The sequence below is a fragment of the Myxocyprinus asiaticus genome, chromosome 5, assembly GCF_019703515.2.
Source record: "Myxocyprinus asiaticus isolate MX2 ecotype Aquarium Trade chromosome 5, UBuf_Myxa_2, whole genome shotgun sequence".
NCBI classification, from domain to species: Eukaryota; Metazoa; Chordata; class Actinopteri; order Cypriniformes; family Catostomidae; genus Myxocyprinus; species Myxocyprinus asiaticus.
Window position 1 is genome coordinate 24,865,231 of NC_059348.1, and position 14,688 is coordinate 24,879,918.

The 14,688-nt window shown below is 47.4% G+C and overlaps 1 protein-coding gene across 2 annotated transcripts in view; it reads right to left on the reverse strand.

The window, feature by feature from the left end:
- The window catches only part of LOC127440388 (dihydropyrimidine dehydrogenase [NADP(+)]), a 231,188-nt gene that overhangs the window by 181,607 nt on the left and 34,893 nt on the right, over nucleotides 1-14,688 (reverse strand). For both annotated transcript variants that reach the window (XM_051696916.1, XM_051696917.1), the window contains exons 7-8: nucleotides 7,756-7,837; nucleotides 5,203-5,290 (exon numbers count right to left, since the gene is read on the reverse strand). In XM_051696916.1, the coding sequence (XP_051552876.1) occupies nucleotides 5,203-5,290; nucleotides 7,756-7,837 (170 nt within the window). The remainder of the gene's footprint in view (nucleotides 1-5,202; nucleotides 5,291-7,755; nucleotides 7,838-14,688) is intronic.

The window sequence follows — 14,688 nt, forward strand, 5'->3', positions numbered from 1 at the left end:
ATCAACCAACAGCCTGAATGTCAATACAGTACAATACTGTACATTCTATATATACTATATATACTTTTTTATATATTTTTATTTTTATTTTTATTGAATAATGTGTATCTATATAGTGCGTATTGTATACTGTACAGTGTATGTTATTATTTGTATATTGTTGAGTGTAATTATGTGTATATCAGATGTTTAAATTGTGCTGTGTTAATTTGATCTTATTGTAAATTGGTACTGTCTCATCACTGTCACGACTGCTATGTTGATCGGAACTGCACCCAAGAATTTCACACACCATTGCACTTGTGTTTATGGCTGTGTGACAATAAAGTGATTTGATTTTTTGATTTGATTGTATATTGTGTGAAAATATGCAAAGAGCAAAGAGATGTTGGCACAAAACAGTAGAAAAATTAGTGATTTTAATGTTATCATAAAGGGAGAGAACAAGATGACAGAGTGATTTTTTCCTGTCTTACCATTATTATTATACTTCAAAACAGCTTAAAAAACTTATGCATAAATTGTAACCATTTCACTTGTCATTGTTTTTCCTTCATTCACAAGAATACCTGGAAAAAGTTTCATATTTTAACATAGGCTTATGTATTATAATTTATAATGTTGCCTGCATTTCAAAAATCAGTTAGGGATGGCATCATCAAACAATAAAGATTTCAAATGTATTTATTTATTCATCCAGAAAAATCAGTCTACACAGGCGACTCATTGCTGTATTTTACTAATAGTTTTAGGAAGGCACATTAATATTGTGATATCGCTGTATTTTTTGTGAAGGTTATCACATCGTGTACATTTCATACCGTAACACCCCTAGTCTGAAAAGTTAGTTTCTTCGGCACCAGAAATTTTACAAAAAACTTCAGCAATAGTACAGATCTGCTCTTTCACTGCACTAATACAACCTGAAACTGAGAAAAGCGGTGCATACTTGCTTCCAGGTGAAGTGTGTAATTTCTGCACAAAACATAACTGCAAAAATAATGTATGTTCCCTGTCTGTCACTGACTCGACGTTGTGTCGATGTAGTGACACTAGGGGTTCGCTCTTGAGAGCCCCAATCACCTTTGCTTTATTCAGAAAAGGCCAATGAAAATTGGCAAGTGGAATTTGCATGCCGCTCTCTGCCCCGGACATACGGGTATAAAAGGAGATGGCGTGCACCACTCATTCAGATTTGTTCTTCGGAGCCGAGCGCATGTGTGTTCGTCCCGTCACCTTACCTTCTGCTGCTGGAATTTACGGTGCATATCAGCGGTAACCCTCGCACAATCGAGTGTTTTGCTTCCCCTGGGCGCTTCGGCGGCTGAGTCCACAGGTGTTAAAAGAGTATATTCCAAAAGAGTATATTTTCTCTAAAAGAGCTGGCACAAACAATTGCCGTCTTTTTAAAGATGTCCTTTCGCCTTTGTGCTACTGGGTGTGGCCATTATCTCTCCCCACCGGATGGCCATGAGATCTGTCTCAAGTGTTTGGGTCGCCAGCATGCCGAGGCAGCTTTTGTGGCGGGGTCATGTTCTCGTTGCGAGAACATGCCCATGAGAACATAATGGTCGTGGCTCTCTTCCTTCTTCGTGAAGCAGAGAGCCATCCGGGCTTCTTCCTGACACAGTCCATCCTGGGTTGAGACTCAGGAAGCTGCGTTGGCGAGCGCCGTGGGTGATCTCGATGTGGATATGGGAGTGTTCCCGCCGGCTCAGTCCCCGCGGACCTCCCAGTCCCCAGCACGCACATTCTGCCCGGTAGAGTTCAGTCCAGCTGATTTGCGAGAGATTCGGAGAGGTGCAGGTGGACCTGTTCTCCTCCCGAAAGTCCTCTCACTGCCACCTTTGATACTCCCTGTCCGAGGCTGTCACGGATGCCTTGGCGCACAGCTGGCCTCAGGGGCTGCGCAAGGATGCGTTTCCCCCAGTGAGCCTCATTGCACAGATGTTGTGCAAAGTCAGGGAGGCTAGGCAACAAGTCCTGATGATTGTGCCATACTGGCAAAACCGGACTTGGTTTTCAGACCTAATGCTCCTGGCAGTAGCCCCTCCCTGACGCATTCCCCTGAGGCAAGACTTTCTCTCTCAGGGGCAGGGTACGCTCCGGCACCCACGGCCAGACCTCTGGAATCTCCACTTCTGGCTCCTGGACGGGATGCGGAGGACCTAGCAGGTCTTCTGCCAGTGGTGGTAGACAAGATCACTCAGGCCAGAGCCCCCTCCATGAGGCGGCTTTATGCTCTGAAGTGGCGTCTCTTCGCAAATTGGTGTTCTTCCCGCGGGGAAGATCCACGGAGATGTGCAGTCGGGTCTGTGTTATCCTTTCTACAGGAGGGACTGGAGAGACGGCTGTCTCCCTCTACCCTGAAGGTGTACGTGGCTGCTATTGCAGCATATCACGATACACTGGATGGGAGACCCTGTCGACAGCAGGACCCGATCACCAGGTTCCTCAAAGGTGTGAGAAGATTGAATCCCCCTAGAACCACAGTTCCCAGTAACTGGTGAACACTGGATGCCTCTTTAATTCCTTAAGCACTATTCGGTGGCGAACTTGGTGGAGGAGTGATGCCACCAGGCCCAGAACTTGTGGTATGCCCCTTCTCAGGTGTACTTGGGCTCAGTGCGCCATACGTGGTGATATCCCCCTCGGTAATCCCGTGTGATGCATTTTCACTGTTTGGTTTCCCCTCAGGTGAACCCTGTGTTTCCCCTCGTCAGAGCTCTGCTCTGCTTTGGCCACTGTTGCTATGTACCCTCTCTGTAGATAGGGTCCTCCCCAGTGGTGTCATTCCATATGTGAACTTCCCCATTGGTAAGTCTATGTGAGGTATTCTCCACATGTTAACCTCCCTAGGAAACCTCCCTAGGTAGGATGTGGTCTCTGTAGTGCTCTACCTCCTGGAGAGGGAAGAGCACTTCCCCAGCGCTATTCTAGCAGGTTCCCTGTGGGAAATTACTTAATACAAAAATCAGGAAAGGCCACCGTCCTCCCACCCTTATTGGGACCTGGGAGATGCTTTAGCTAACTCGCTGGAAGGTCACGACGTGGTCGAGCACTCGCTGCATGACACGCAGCAGCCTGCCCGTATCCGCTCCTCTGTACCTCGCGACATGGTGTTTCGTATAGGAACCCCTAGTGTCACTACATCAACACAACTGAGTGACAGACAGGGAACATCTTATAACCTCTGTTCCCTGATGAAGGGAACGAGACATTGTGTCCCTCCTGCCGTGGAGCTGAACCGACCGCTGACATGGCCGGGACTCTCTCTCGGCTCCTCAGCACAACTTTGAATGAGTGGTTCACGCCATCTCCTTTTATACCCATATGTCCGGGGCGGAGAGTGGCATGCAAATTCCACTCACCAATTTTAATTGGCCTTTTCTGAATAAAGCAAAGGTGATTGGGGCTCTCAAGAGCGAACCCCTAGTGTCACTACATGGAGGGAACGAGAGGTTACATCAGTAACCAAGACATTTTTTTCAAACAGGTTTACAGATGCTCCCTCTGTCTTACATTGGTTGATTAAACAGAGAGTCATGCACCAAATTCACATCATTTTTTGAGCCAATATGGCTGTGTCAGGCTAGTCGGGATGCTCAAATAAACAGAGCAATGTTTTATAGTAAAACAGAGCCACAGTAAATTCAATAATCTTGTGTTGCAATTGGGATACGTCAAGATGCTCTTGTGGGTGTGCCAAACTTTCACAATCCAATAAATTTTTTCTGGCAAAAATCAAGCCCTGTCCTACATTTTCCCCACTAAATATTTAGTTTTACTAAAAAAACTAAAAAAAAAACAATAATAATAATTGGAGCTGCCCACCTTAAACTGCTTGAATATCTTGCACTGTGTTTTATAATCTCTTAAAAGATTACATTTAGAAGGAAACTCGAGCATTCCATAAGCTTTTGTGGGAAACTCAACCGATCTGACATTATGGAATACACATGGACCCCAGTTACACCTCCTCAGTGTCAGATTCATTGGAAGTAAACGTCTAAACCAATCTGCCTGCCCATACTGTCTAGTTCTGATGCTGCATTCATCTTTTTCAATGCTTCAAATAAACCAAAATGAATGTTGATAACCTTAAAGCTTAGATGTCTCCAATGTACTACTTCATAGTGGTTGTTCACAAAAAAACATATTTTCAAGGTGATGCTCCAAAATGTATATTTTGATGATAGCCATTACTGAGAATGCACAACATGGCAATCACATGATACAACGACAAAAAGGGTGAGCAGTGATTTTTACAGACCCAAAAAGGAACACCCTTATCTGTGTTTTTCAACCATTTTCCTCTCTCAAAGGCAAAGGTACACATTTGCATATCAATCACTATAGAGGCTGACATTAGAGACAACATGAGAGAAGTGGAGAAAAAATATCAAAGAGGCGCAAATGTAATCATTTCCTTTATGATTCTTGGCTTATTGCCGTTGCTTTATGAAAACGAAATCCCAGAGCAGTTCTGGCATGCCCGTTTCAATAACAATGAGGCTTAGCGACCAAAAAGTAGTGCTTACTCAAACATAATAAATTATACAAATTCCTTTTAATTACAAAGAAAAGAAAGAGGCACCAAGTACACCGTCACCCTCAAGGAATGTTTGAATTTCTCAAATCAAATCAATTCACCAATGCACACAATATTTCCTTACTTTAATAAAAATAGAAGGTAAAATGAATGAACTGACTCATTTCTTTCTACTCAGGGAAACCACGGATGCCACAAGCTGCCAAGCATTAAGGTTAAATACGGACATCAAGCATGGGAGAAAAAAAAATTATGTGACATTTAACAAGGAGGGCAGGTGTGTGTTTAAAAGAAAGACAGTGAAGGACACAGAATGGATGAGGAAAAGGAGAAAAAGAGACTGACCATAAGAGATACAGAAAGAAAAAATGAAAATGAAACAGAGAGCATTATATGGACAGGCCAGTCAGCTACAGATATCAAAGGAAAAAGATGACAGGGGTTTTGCTTGTCTCTTCCGATTAAAAAAAAAAAAAAAAAAAAGATTTTAGTAGGTTGACTGGCCTCCATTGGGGAAGAACACTAATTTTTATGCAAAAAAAGACTAATTAGTTTATTAACACAGGATGTCAGCAAGCAGATGACAAATAAAGGAGAAAGAAATGCATGAAAACACACAGAGGCAAAGGAAACTCTGGAGAGGGACTAACCGATGCCAATGAAGACCACCTGGAAGCCCTCCTCCTTCAGCGAAGTCAGAGTCACACCGTTCTGCCCAAGACCCTTCTCCAGAACAACCTGTCACACAAACATCATTCACACTGAGTTCACCGCATCTGTCTCTGCTGTTTCCATCTGTCTGTGTTATTCGCATAAAGAGGATGTCAGCGTCAATTATTCTACGCTGCTGTGAATTCCAGGACATCAAAACATCAATCATCCTGTAACCTTTGTGATGGCACAGTATAGTTATGCTACATTAGTGCAAACAGAGTGATTGTGTGGTTGCATTTGCTGCTATGTGTTGGAGTACAAATAGACTATAGACTTTGAACTATAGGCATGTGTCAGGTAGTAAGTGATTCTATATTAATTTGGGGAAAATGGGCATAAGAGAGAAAAACAAATGTAGGCTGGGTTTCCCAAAGCACTAATGGGTCCTCAATATGACTCCGTGTCAGTATTGCCGAATACATTGAGCTCTATGGTGTGAAGCATCAGCATTGCCCCTGGCACTGTGTTGCACTTCCATCAAGCTTTGAAGTTCAAACAATTTCAACTTTGACCCCATTTTCCACTGACCTTTTGAAGCGTCAGCCAATGATTAGAGGACAATTCAGGGCAGAATTAAGGTCTACACAGGCCTCTGAGGCTTGCCCCCACACACACACCTTTACATATGCACACGCACATAACCTATTGCGTACTACCAGAAATAATGTGAAGTTGTGCACACTTGCTTTTTTATATGAAATATCAAAAGTAACCTACGGAGACCACCAAAGTGTAGGGCTGTGCAATATGGAGAAAAATATAATTTTAGAGGTTTTTTGATAGATAGTCTGATTGCGAGTTTAGTTGAAATTTGGCAAATATTGTTCCTTATTCACATATTTTACATTCACAAATGCATTTCAGTGTTCAGAAACACATTTCAGTAGTTGCATACATTCCCAATTTCTGTTCTGTTCTCTCACTGTTACCTACCATGTGCAACGCATTCTGATTTGTGAGACCTTGTCAGTGTGCAAAAGATCAGAATGGCGAATTAAACCACAGAATTCTGAATAAAAAAATTAAATAAAATTGCAGCATAAGTGCAGAGTTAAGTATAATACTCAACATTTTTAGAACTCTTAAGGGTAGGATTCTGACTGAACGAACAAAAACATCATTTTGATCATAAATAACAACCATGACTTTCAAAGTCTTAAAATTATTTGAACTTATCTTGTTCACTGTATTAATTTCTTCATAGAATCATTTTCTTTTATGTCTTCAATATTCATTATTAATGATTCTTTGTTATTTTCATGCATTCTTTGTGCTGAACAATACATTAATTTTGAAATCACTGTCCATGACTTCTAACCTGAAACATCAGAGACAGATTATATGTCGTTAAGACTGCAATGTGATGAGTGCGAAAGTTTTGCCGTGATTTAGTTTAACAAATGTCTATTATCACAAGTCAATCAGAGTTAATGTAACTCTACATAAAAAATAAAAACAAAAACGGAATTCAGAAAAACTGTCTTTAAAACAACACTCAGCAGTCTCATTTCAGTGACTTTGTGTGAAATTAGCACATATATAAACTTAACTTCAGCTTAACTGTCAAAACAAACAAGCACAACAAGAGGTAACTCCAAAACCCCTTATAATGATCCAGATTGTGTGAACATACATTTATCTTTAGCATGCATTTATTGATCAGTGTGAAGCTGAGGATCAATACAATGTCTTTCCAAAATTACATGAAATTTCTGTGCTTGACAATATTTATACTAAAATTTTTTTTTTTTTTTTTTTTTTTTTGTTAGGGAGACAAATTATTATAGATGTACAGTAGTTGAAAGTTTTTGCATTAGTTCAGGCCAGACAGCTCCCATAAAGATGCATTTAGGTTCTACTTAATAACGAGTGACCTACGAACTGGTTAGGAAAAAAGGTGCTGTTCCATTGTAAATTAACGTACAGTATAAATTAAGATGACCATGAGAGCGTGATTTGCAATATAATCATGAAGCCCAACCATAAGCTGGACGAAGTGGTGTTTCTTCTTCAAGCAATATGGTGGAATATGGTTCCCTCCTCATCAGCTCTCCTTTTTCTTAATTAAAATAATTGAGCTGATAGAAAAAGAATTTCTCTGCTGAAAATTTAATTAAATTAATTCTTGATGTAAAGGTCAGCTCATGGGAGTCACTGTCCCTTTACCTAAACTTAACTAACCTCCATCAAATTTTAGAAACTCTTTCCCTTCCCCTACCACATCCTCTCTCTCTCTCTAGCTCTCTCAAGACTAAAAACAAATTAATCATGGTCGGGTAATCAGGATGAGGACTATCGATTGCCATTTCACACCATCACGGCTCTCAGGTAATGGACAGATAGATGTCTTAGCCACTTGCCTAACTAATGTGGCTTTTAATTGTGTTTTGTTAGCATGCTTTTTTCCCCTGCATTGTTATTAATGTCAGTGACATTTGGTTGTTGATGGGTTGGAAGATCTGACATCGCCCTCCCTCTCTCAATGATACCTTTACGCCAAGATCCTTCATCAAATCAATCTCGAACTCCACCACATCATAGGGCAAACGGAACTGAGGGATTTCAGAAGTGCTGCAAAGACAGACAAGAACACACACACATGGAAACAACATTTAATATTTTGTCTTGTTTCTTTGTGGCAATATATTGATACAGTATGTCACTGACTCCTCTGCAAAAAACAAACAAACAAAAAAAAACAGCCTACAGTAGATAGTTACCAGCATATGTTGTGTATGTTTTGGATACTGATGTGCAAGCATCAGGCTTCTTAAAAGGTGATGTGTGTAAATTCACCAATGCTAAAATATGTTCTTCTATCCCAGCTTAATATGAAGAGATAACTAAAGCGTCCTGCTTACTTGCGTAACCTCCATTCCCTGATGGAGGGAATGAGACGTTGTGTCGATGTAGTGACACTAGGGGTCACTCTTGGGAGCCCGAGACACCTCTGGTCTTTGATAAAAGGCCTATGAAACCCCTGGACATATGGGTATAAAAGGAGCTGGTATGCAACCACTCATTCAGGTATTATGCTGAGGAGCCGAGACAAGGTCCGGCCATTTCAGCGGGTAGTTCAGCACTGTGGCAGGAGGGACACAATGTCTCGTTCCATCCATCAGGGAACGGAGGTTATGCAAGTAACCAGGACGTTCCCTATCTGTCACTCACTCGACGTTGTGTCGATGTAGTGACACTAGGGGTCCCTATACAAAACGCTGCAACTGGCTGAACTGTGTTATGTGAACTGGCGGTGTGTGACGGGCAGACCACTGTGTGTCTCATAGCCAGTGCATCAGGCCGACACGTAACCTCCCCCAACACAGTTATGAGTGTCGAACGGCCCTTTGGGGACAAGTCGACTACTCAAAAGATGGAGACGGGCAAGCAAAGTCGTGGCCTCTTATCCCCTTTTTTTCCCACTCCCTAAAAAAGGGGGATTAACCGACTGGGCCAACCAGGTCTAGTCGGGGGGTGTCCCTCCCAAGGGGAAGACACCACGGAGACCACACACTGCCCGGGGGGGGGGGGGGGTTGGGTATTTAAGTGGAAATACGCCACATGGTCTTGCCGAGCTATGTCGGAAGTATGCCATGTGGGGGAGTCCCAAGGTAGGTCCTGGGGGAGGAGTTACTACAAGCATGGTGACTGGGGCAGAGGGGCCTCTGCCCAAGGAAGACACAGTTTGCCAACAGGGAAACGAATTAGCAGAAGATATGGGGTTACCTACGGGGAACCACCACATGCAGAGAACCTATCCCAGTACAGGGCTTAGTTAGCACGTGTACTGAGCCGGCAGCGAATCTCTCCACAAACTCGTCTGCCACAGGGCTCGGAGGAAATCAACCAGGGAACACAGTTTGTGAACACTACTGGAGTTAATGGTGCATGTCTTCAGCTCAGGGGAGGTGAAAGGAGCTATGCACAAGTGATATACCCAGCCGGCTGTCCCGGACTTACCTGCTTGTGCGTGCCACTACACAGGATGAAACTGGTTCCACCCGGAGATTGTAGAACCTCACAAAGGTGTTGGGTGTTGCCCAGCCTTCTGCTCTGCAAATGTCTGTTAGAGAGGCACCCCTGGTCAAGGCCTAGGAGGCCGCTACACCCCTGTTAGAATGGGCCCGTAGCCCTATCGAGGGCGGCATGTCCTGGGCGTGATATGCCATAGTTATTGCGTCAATGAGCCAGTGGGCGATCCTCTGCTTGGAGACAGTGCTTCCTTTCCGCTGTCCACCAAAGCAGACAAAGAGCTGCTCAGAGACTCTAAAACTCTGCGTGCGATCCAAATAGATGCATAAAGCGCACAACGGACACAGAAACATCAGAGCTGGGTCTGCCTCCTCCTGGGGCAGCGCTTGCAGGTTCACCACCTGGTCCCTAAAAGGGGTCGTGGGAACCTTGGGCACATATCACGAGAGGGACCTCAGGATCACGTGAGAGTAGCCTGGACCGAACTCCAGGCACGTTTCGCTGACAGAGAACGCTTGCAAGTCTCCTTCCCTCTTGATGGAAGTGAGCGCAGTCAGGAGGGCAGTCTTCAAGGAGAGTGCCTTAAGCTCAGCTGACTGCAAAGGCTCAAAGGGGACTCTCTGTAGACCCTGAAGAACTACAGAGAGGTCGCATGAGGGAACAAGGCATGGTCTGAAGGGATTCAGCCTCCTGGTGCCTCTCAGGAACCTGATGATCAGATCATGCTTCCCTAAGGACTTACCATCCACTGTGTCGTGGTGTGCCGCTATAGCGGCTACATACAACTTCAAGGTGGAAGGGGACAGCCGCCCTTCCAACCTCTCCTGCAGGAAGGAAAGCACCGATCTGACTGCACACCTCTTAGTGAACAGACGCCACTTCAAGGCATACAGGCACCACATAGAGGGGGCCCTAGCCTGAGTGATCGTGTCTACCATCGCGGGAGGTAGACCGCTTAGGTCTTCCACGTCCCATCCAGGGGCCAGACATGGAGATTCTGGTCGCGGGTGCCAGATGGTGCCCCGTTCCTGAGAAAGAAGGTCCTTCCTCAGGGGAATTTGCTGTCACAAGGAGCGTGAGGTCCGAGAACCACGTCTGGGTGGGCCAGTAGTGTGCTACCAGGACGACCTGCTCCTCGTCCTCCCTGACCTTGCACAGGGTCTGTGCAAGTAGGCTCACTGGGGGAAATGCATATTTGCGAAGTCCAGGGGGCCAGCTGTGTGCCAGCGCATCTATACCGAGAGGTGCCTCGGTCAGGGCGTACCAGAGCAGGCAGTAGGAGGATTCTTGGGTGGCGAACTAGTCTACCTGTGCCTGTTAGAATCGACTCCAGATCAGCTGGACCACCTGAGGGCGGAGTCTCCACTCTCCCCTGAGGGTAACCTGCCATGACAGCGCGTCCATTGCAGTGTTGAGGTCACCCGGGATATGAGTGGCTCGCAGCGACTTGAGGTGCTGTTGACTCCAGAGGAGGAAATGGCAGGCAAGTTGTGACACAGAACGGGAGTGCAAACTGCCTTGATGGTTGACATATGCTACCGTTACCGTGTTGTCTGTCCAAACTAACACATGCTTGCCCTGGATCAACGGCCGGAACCTCCGCAGGGCGAGCAGAATTGCAAGCAACTCGAGGCAGTTGATGTGCCAAAGCAGCCGCGGGCCCGTCCATAAACCGGCGGCTGCGTGCCCTTTGCAAACAGCGCCCCAGCCCGTTTTGGAGGCATCTGTCGTAATCACGATGCGCCTGGAGACCTGCTCTAGGGGAACGCCTGCCCGTAGAAACGTGAGGTCGGTCCAAGGGCTGAAGAGGCGGTGACAGACCGGAGTGATGGCCACGCGATGTGTCCCGCGGCGCCATGCCCATCTCGGGACTCGAGTCTGAAGCCAGTGCTGAAGCAGTCTCATATGCATCAACCCGAGCAGAGTGGCCACCGCTGAGGATGCCATATGCCCCAGGAGCCTCTGAAACAGTTTCAGTGGAACCGCTGTTTTCTGTTTGAAAGCCTTCAAACAGGTCAGCTCCGACTGTGCACGCTCGTTTGTGAGGCGTGCCATCAATGAGACTGAGTCCAACTCCAAACCGAGAAAAGAGATGCTCTGAACTGGGAGGAGATTGCTCTTTTCCCAGTTGACCCAAAGCCCTAGTGTGTTTCGGGTCAACTGTGTGCACACAGCATATCTGGAGAGTGAGCTAGGATTAGCCAATCGAGATATGGAAGTACGCATCTTTCAGGTCTACCACCGTGAACCAATCTTGATGCCGGACGCTCGCCAGAATGCGTTTTTGTGTCAGCATCTTGAACGGGAGTCTGTGTAAAGCCCGGTTCAGTACTCGCAGGTCCAAGATTGGCCGCAACCCACCGCCTTTTTTCAGTACAATGAAGTAGGGGCTGTAAAACCACTTCTTCATCTCGGCTGGAGGGACAGGCTCTATCGCATCCTTCCATAGGAGGGTAGCGATCTCCGTGCGCAAGGTAGCAGCGTTCTCGCCCTTCACCGAGGTGAAGTGGATGCCGCTGAACCTGGGCGGATGCCTGGCAAACTGATTCACGTAGCCGAGTCGGACGGTCCAGATCAGCCATCGCGATGGATTGGAAAGCGCAAGCCACGCATCCAAGCTCCGAGCGAGGGAGACCAAAGGGACAATCTCGTCCGACGTACCGGCAGATGGGGCCTCGCGGCGAGCGCCATGTTGTGGCCATGCTGAGTCCAGGGACATCGAATCATTTACCTGGCTCCTTGTGACCACCCCTGGAACAGCCTGGGACGGGGGAGGAAGAGGCCTGTCCTCGTGACCCGTGGAGACTGTCACATCGGGGGCGGATTTGTGCCACAGCTGGGCTTTTTGGTGGATACAAGTTTGGTAGATTGAATTCCTCTGTCTAGAAGGGAAGACCGCTGCTGGAGTGCCTAACCTGCAAGGATGGAAAGGTGGACGGTGGTCGTGATGATGGCCGTGCACACCGGGTACTTGACCCAGGGGACAAGGAAACCGCTCTTTTGCTGAACTGTTGGGTACCGCAGCCACTTCGGCATGTGGCGAATTTAATTAAAAAGCAACAAAATATTCTCCTCCCGGCCCTCCACCGGGAGATGGAGTGGTCTGCTTACCAGCTCCAAGGTGGGTTTTGTCGTCCCTGGGTCACCTGTCTCAGGGGCACTTCGAAGATTTCCGAGGGTTCTTGGCGGCCGGCGGTGAGACGGGTGGCGTATGCTTGCTGCGGTGGGCTCCAGACTGGGGCCGGGCCATAGGGGCGGGCTGCGGCAGAGCCGGTGCAGTCACCACAGGGGGACACCCTTGGTGATGAGCAGGCAGGGTGCGGGATCTTGAGCCGCACCAGGGCAAGATATGCCGGATAGCCTCCGTCTGCTGCTTCACCGTCGAGAACTGCTGGGAAAAGTCCTCAACGGTGTTGCCGAATAGGCCAACCTGGGAAATGGGGGCAGTAAGGAACCGTGCCTTGTTGGCCTCACCCATCTCGACCAGGTTGAGCCAAAGGTGGCACTCCTGGACCACTAAGGTGGACATCGCCTGCCCGAGAGACTGCGCTGTGACCTTCGTCACCTAGAGAGCGAGGTCGTCGCCAAGCGCAGCTCCTGCATCAAATCTGGGGCAGAACTACCCTCGTGCAGTTCCTTTAGCGCCTTGGCTTGGTGGACTTGCAGGAGAGCCATGGTGTGCAGGGCGGAGGCGGCTTATCCAGCGGCACTGTAGGCTTTGGCCGTCAGGGACGACGTGAACCTACAGGCCTTGGACGGGAGCTTTGGGCGTCCACGCCAGGTGGTGGCGCTCTGTGGGCATAGGTGCACCGCGAGCGCCTTATCCACTGGGGGAATCGCCGAATAGCCCCTGGCCGCCCCGCCATTGAGGGTAGTGAGGGCGGGGGAGTGGAAAGATCGGGACTGGGCAGTAAAAGGTGCCTCCCATGATCTTGTCAGCTCCTCATGCACTTCCGGGAAGAAAGGGACTGGAGCGGGGCATGGCTGCTTTGAGCGGCGCCGCGGAAAGCATGTCCGTCATTTCCACATCAGCCTGTGACTGGGCAACCGTACCCAAGGGGGGGAGCCCAGCTGAGGCTTCTGCGTCCGACTGGATGAGCCCGCTCTCCGATGCTGCGCTCGAGAGCTCATCAGCTTCGCGGGCTCCAAACAAGAGGTCGAACTCGCCGTGAGACGAGCTGGCGGACTCATCCGGAAGCCCGATCGGGGCAGACGAGTGTGCTGGGGAATGGGAGGTCTGTGGGGGGATACCCGGTGGAGGTGGTCTCATTGGGGTCCCCAAATCGCCCCCAGCGCTAGCCGCGCTGGCCTCATACCCGTAGGTAGAAGGACCGAGGCAGGGAGCCGCTGGGGTTTCTTACAAAAGCAAGCCGTGACCACAACGTTGCCATGGTCATGTTCTCACAGTGAGTACATGATCCATCCACGACCGCTGTCCCGTGTGGGTCACGCCCAGACACGAAAGACAGCGATCGTGACCGTCAGAAGTTGAGACGTAATGACCGCAACCAGGAATAACACACAAACGGAAAGGCATCTTTAAAAAGATGCGTCTTTAAAAAGACGTTCCGTGTGTGCCGCTCTTTTAGAGAAATATACTCTTTCAGAAAAATATACTCTCTTTTTTCTGCCGAAGCGCCCAGGGGCGTTCTCTGCAGTGCATCAGTGCAGAGGAGGGAGAAGCCGCTGAAATGCGTCGTCAGATCCAGCAGAGTTGAATGAACAGTCAGCTCAGTAAATATCGACCATTTGGCTCCGAAGAGAAAATCTGAATGAGTGGTTGCATAGCAGCTCTTTTTATACCCGTATGTCCGGGGGAGTGGTATGCAAATACCACTCGCCAATTTTCATTTGCCTTTTATCAAAGACCAGAGGTGTCTCAGGCTCCCAAGAGTGACCCCTAGTGTCACTACATCGACACATCATCGAGTGAGTGACAGATAGGGAACTATTGTTATTGTTGTCTGCAATGCTGCTCCCAAAAGCTACTCAAACAACTTAGTGAAATTTCTTAACTAAAATAATTAACTATGTTCAAAACTTTTTGTTTTTGTTAAATAATATTAATAATAATATTAAAAATATGACTCCAGCCAGGTCTCGTAAGCAACCAAATTGGCCCGGTTGCTAGGGAAGGTAGAGTCACATGGGGTAACCTCCTCATGGTCACTATAATGTGTGGTTCTCGCTCTCAGTGGGGTGCATGGTGAGTTGGGCATGGATGCTGCAGAGAATAGCGTGAAGCCTCCACACATGCTACAGCTCTGCAGTAACACACTCAACAAGCCAGTGATAAGATGCGCGGATTGACGGTCTCAGACACGGAAGCAACTGAGATTCGTCCTCCGCCACCTGGATTGAGGTGAGTCACTACGCCACCATGAGGACTTAGAGCTCATTGGGAACTGGGCATTCCAAATTGGGGGAGAAAAGGGGAGAAAAAATAAATA